This window comes from Trichechus manatus, unplaced genomic scaffold (assembly GCF_000243295.1).
Source record: "Trichechus manatus latirostris isolate Lorelei unplaced genomic scaffold, TriManLat1.0 scaffold00412, whole genome shotgun sequence".
Lineage (NCBI taxonomy): Eukaryota > Metazoa > Chordata > Mammalia > Sirenia > Trichechidae > Trichechus > Trichechus manatus.
Genome location: NW_004444348.1, coordinates 8,236 through 10,636, shown reverse-complemented (window position 1 = coordinate 10,636; position 2,401 = coordinate 8,236). Strand labels below are relative to the sequence as shown.

Below are 2,401 nucleotides of genomic sequence, written 5' to 3'. Positions count from 1 at the left end.
AACACCTGAACAAGTATTTATAGTATGATGCTTCCGTCACCACTCACCAACATGAGGTTTATACAGAGAAGCTTAAATCTTTGGCCTTGGCCTCATAAGCAGCATTTATTAATTATATAAAGTGAATACAAAATATGATGGGAAGAAAAAGAATACAAAACAAAAAAAATGGAAAACACATTTACAGAGCATTGTACCAAGAAGTTGCAATGGATATCATAAAAAATAGTTATGAAATGTTAGAAATGGATCGAAGAACAGTTAGTAGTTACCACAATCAAAAAAAAAAGATTCATGGAAGTTAAATGTTTTTAAGATGTGGAGGGATATCCAGTGAAAAGAGATGATATGGAGTCTAAGTGAAATAAAAAGCATGTAAGATGTAACAGATAATAAAATAAATTAACTTAGGAAACCGAGGAAAGCTTTATGATGTTTTAGATAGAAGATGCAGCAGAATAAAGAATGAATCCCAGAGGCACTAGTAATAGCACATCACTGCTGTTACGATACATTTCAACCTTTTCTTTCATTTCTGGTTTATCATTTCTGAAACCAAAACAAATGTATAGCATATTTTCATATACTCACCCCTCTAACACGGCCAAGTTTCTGCTCAACTTCTGCTTTTTCTTTCTTAAGAAATTCACACATTTCCTTCAAATCTCTTACTTGATTCTAAAGGATAAAAGCAAATGCATAATTAACACAGCTATAGCCATTGATGGGAGAAAGATGTGGCAGTCTGCTTCTGTAGAGATTTACAGCCTTGGAAACCTTAAGGGGTCTCTATAAGTTGGAATTGACTCAATGGCAGTGGGTTTGGTCTGGTTTCTTCTCATAGTCATTGAAAAGGAATGGCAAAACTTTTACTGTCTGCTGTGTTCCTGTATCTACAAGAGTGCCCAACAAAAAGGAGGCCCTCAACAAATAACTGTTATAGGAGCAAATGTATAAAGTATAATACTATGATAATATCTTATGAATAGTGGTCTTCTACCTCTTTTCTTCATAAGGTAATAGGGTAAATAACAACAAAGAGGGGAAGAAACAATTTTCAGGCATTAAATTTCCTAACTATAGTAAAGAACATTAAATTTACCTTTAATCTTGGCAAATCCTTATTTGCTTGTTCAAGCTGAAACTTTAGTTCAATATTTTCAGATGACAACTTCAAGTTTTCTCTCTGAAGCTCCTGTTCTCTTTGGCAATGATCATCGGACCCTGCTTCTGAAGTCTTCAGGAAAATGAAGTTAGGAACATTTTTAAGGTTTTATAAATAAAGGCCACATAATATATACTGGATAAGAAATAACTATTCCAAAAGGAAACTTTTTTTTTAAACAATTTATTTTATTTTTGTTGTTGCTGTTGAGAACATACACAGCAGAATATTCACCAGTTCAACAATTTCGACATGTACAATTTCCAACAATCATCTGTAAGTTTGTTGTACTGTGGTGGCTTATGTGTTGCTATAATGATGGAAACTATGCCACCAGTATTTCAAATACCAGCAGGGTCACCCATGGTGGACAGGTTTCAGTGGAGCTTCCAGACCAAGACTAGCAAGAAGGACCAGGCGATGTACTTTTAAAAAAAAATTGGCCAGTGAAAACCTTATGAGTAGCAGTAGACTTTAGGCAGTGTTTCATTCTGTTGTACAGAGGGTCGCTATGAGTTGTAACCAACTCCACGGCACCTAACAACAGTACGTACAATTCAGTGATATTACATTCTTTAAGTTGTGCAACCATTCTCACCCTCCTTTTCCAAGTTGTTCCTCCTCTGTTAACATAAACTCACTGTCTCCTAAGTTTCCAATCTAATCTTTCAAGTTGCTGTCATATAGACAGACCTTAAAAGAGCACAATGCCCACGGCAGACATTCTTGGCTAGTTAAGCTAAACAACTGGTTTTAAGAAGATGTCAGAGAATATTTTTGGTTTAAGGTTTAAGGTATAAAGATTATTTTAGGGCAATAGTTTCAGGGGTTCATTCAGCCTCCAAGGCTCCAGAAAATCTGGATTCCATGAGAATCTGAAATTCTGTTCTGCATCTTCCCTCTTTTAATCAAAGATTCTCCTATAGAATCTTTGATCAAAACGTTCACTAATGGTAGCCAGGTACCATCCAGTTCTGGTCTCATGGCAAAGGAGGCAAAAGGGAACTTTTTTCCTTACAGGAAAATAAGAAAACTGGAGAGCTCTAGAAAAAAAAAAAAACACCAAAAATATACAAGTTGGAATATAACACTTACAGGAGTATGTAGTTGGTTTTAATTAAAATAGAAAACAGAGTCAAGTATGACTTAATAACCCCTACACATATAATGCCTCCATATATACTCTCATAATGGCTAAACTAATTTACGTTGGTTTTACCAAAAGTAACTTACAGT

The 2,401-nt window shown here is 34.9% G+C and overlaps 1 protein-coding gene across 1 annotated transcript in view; it reads right to left on the bottom strand.

The window, feature by feature from the left end:
- Positions 1–1,237, bottom strand: part of LOC101346809 (centrosomal protein of 290 kDa) — a gene marked incomplete at its 5' end in the record, with an annotated part of 23,867 nt that extends 22,630 nt beyond the window's left edge. The window contains 2 exons of the mRNA XM_023725801.1: positions 592–678; positions 1,103–1,237. Coding sequence (XP_023581569.1) covers positions 592–678; positions 1,103–1,237 — 222 coding nt within the window. The remainder of the gene's footprint in view (positions 1–591; positions 679–1,102) is intronic.
- Between the last annotated feature and the right edge of the window lie 1,164 nt (positions 1,238–2,401).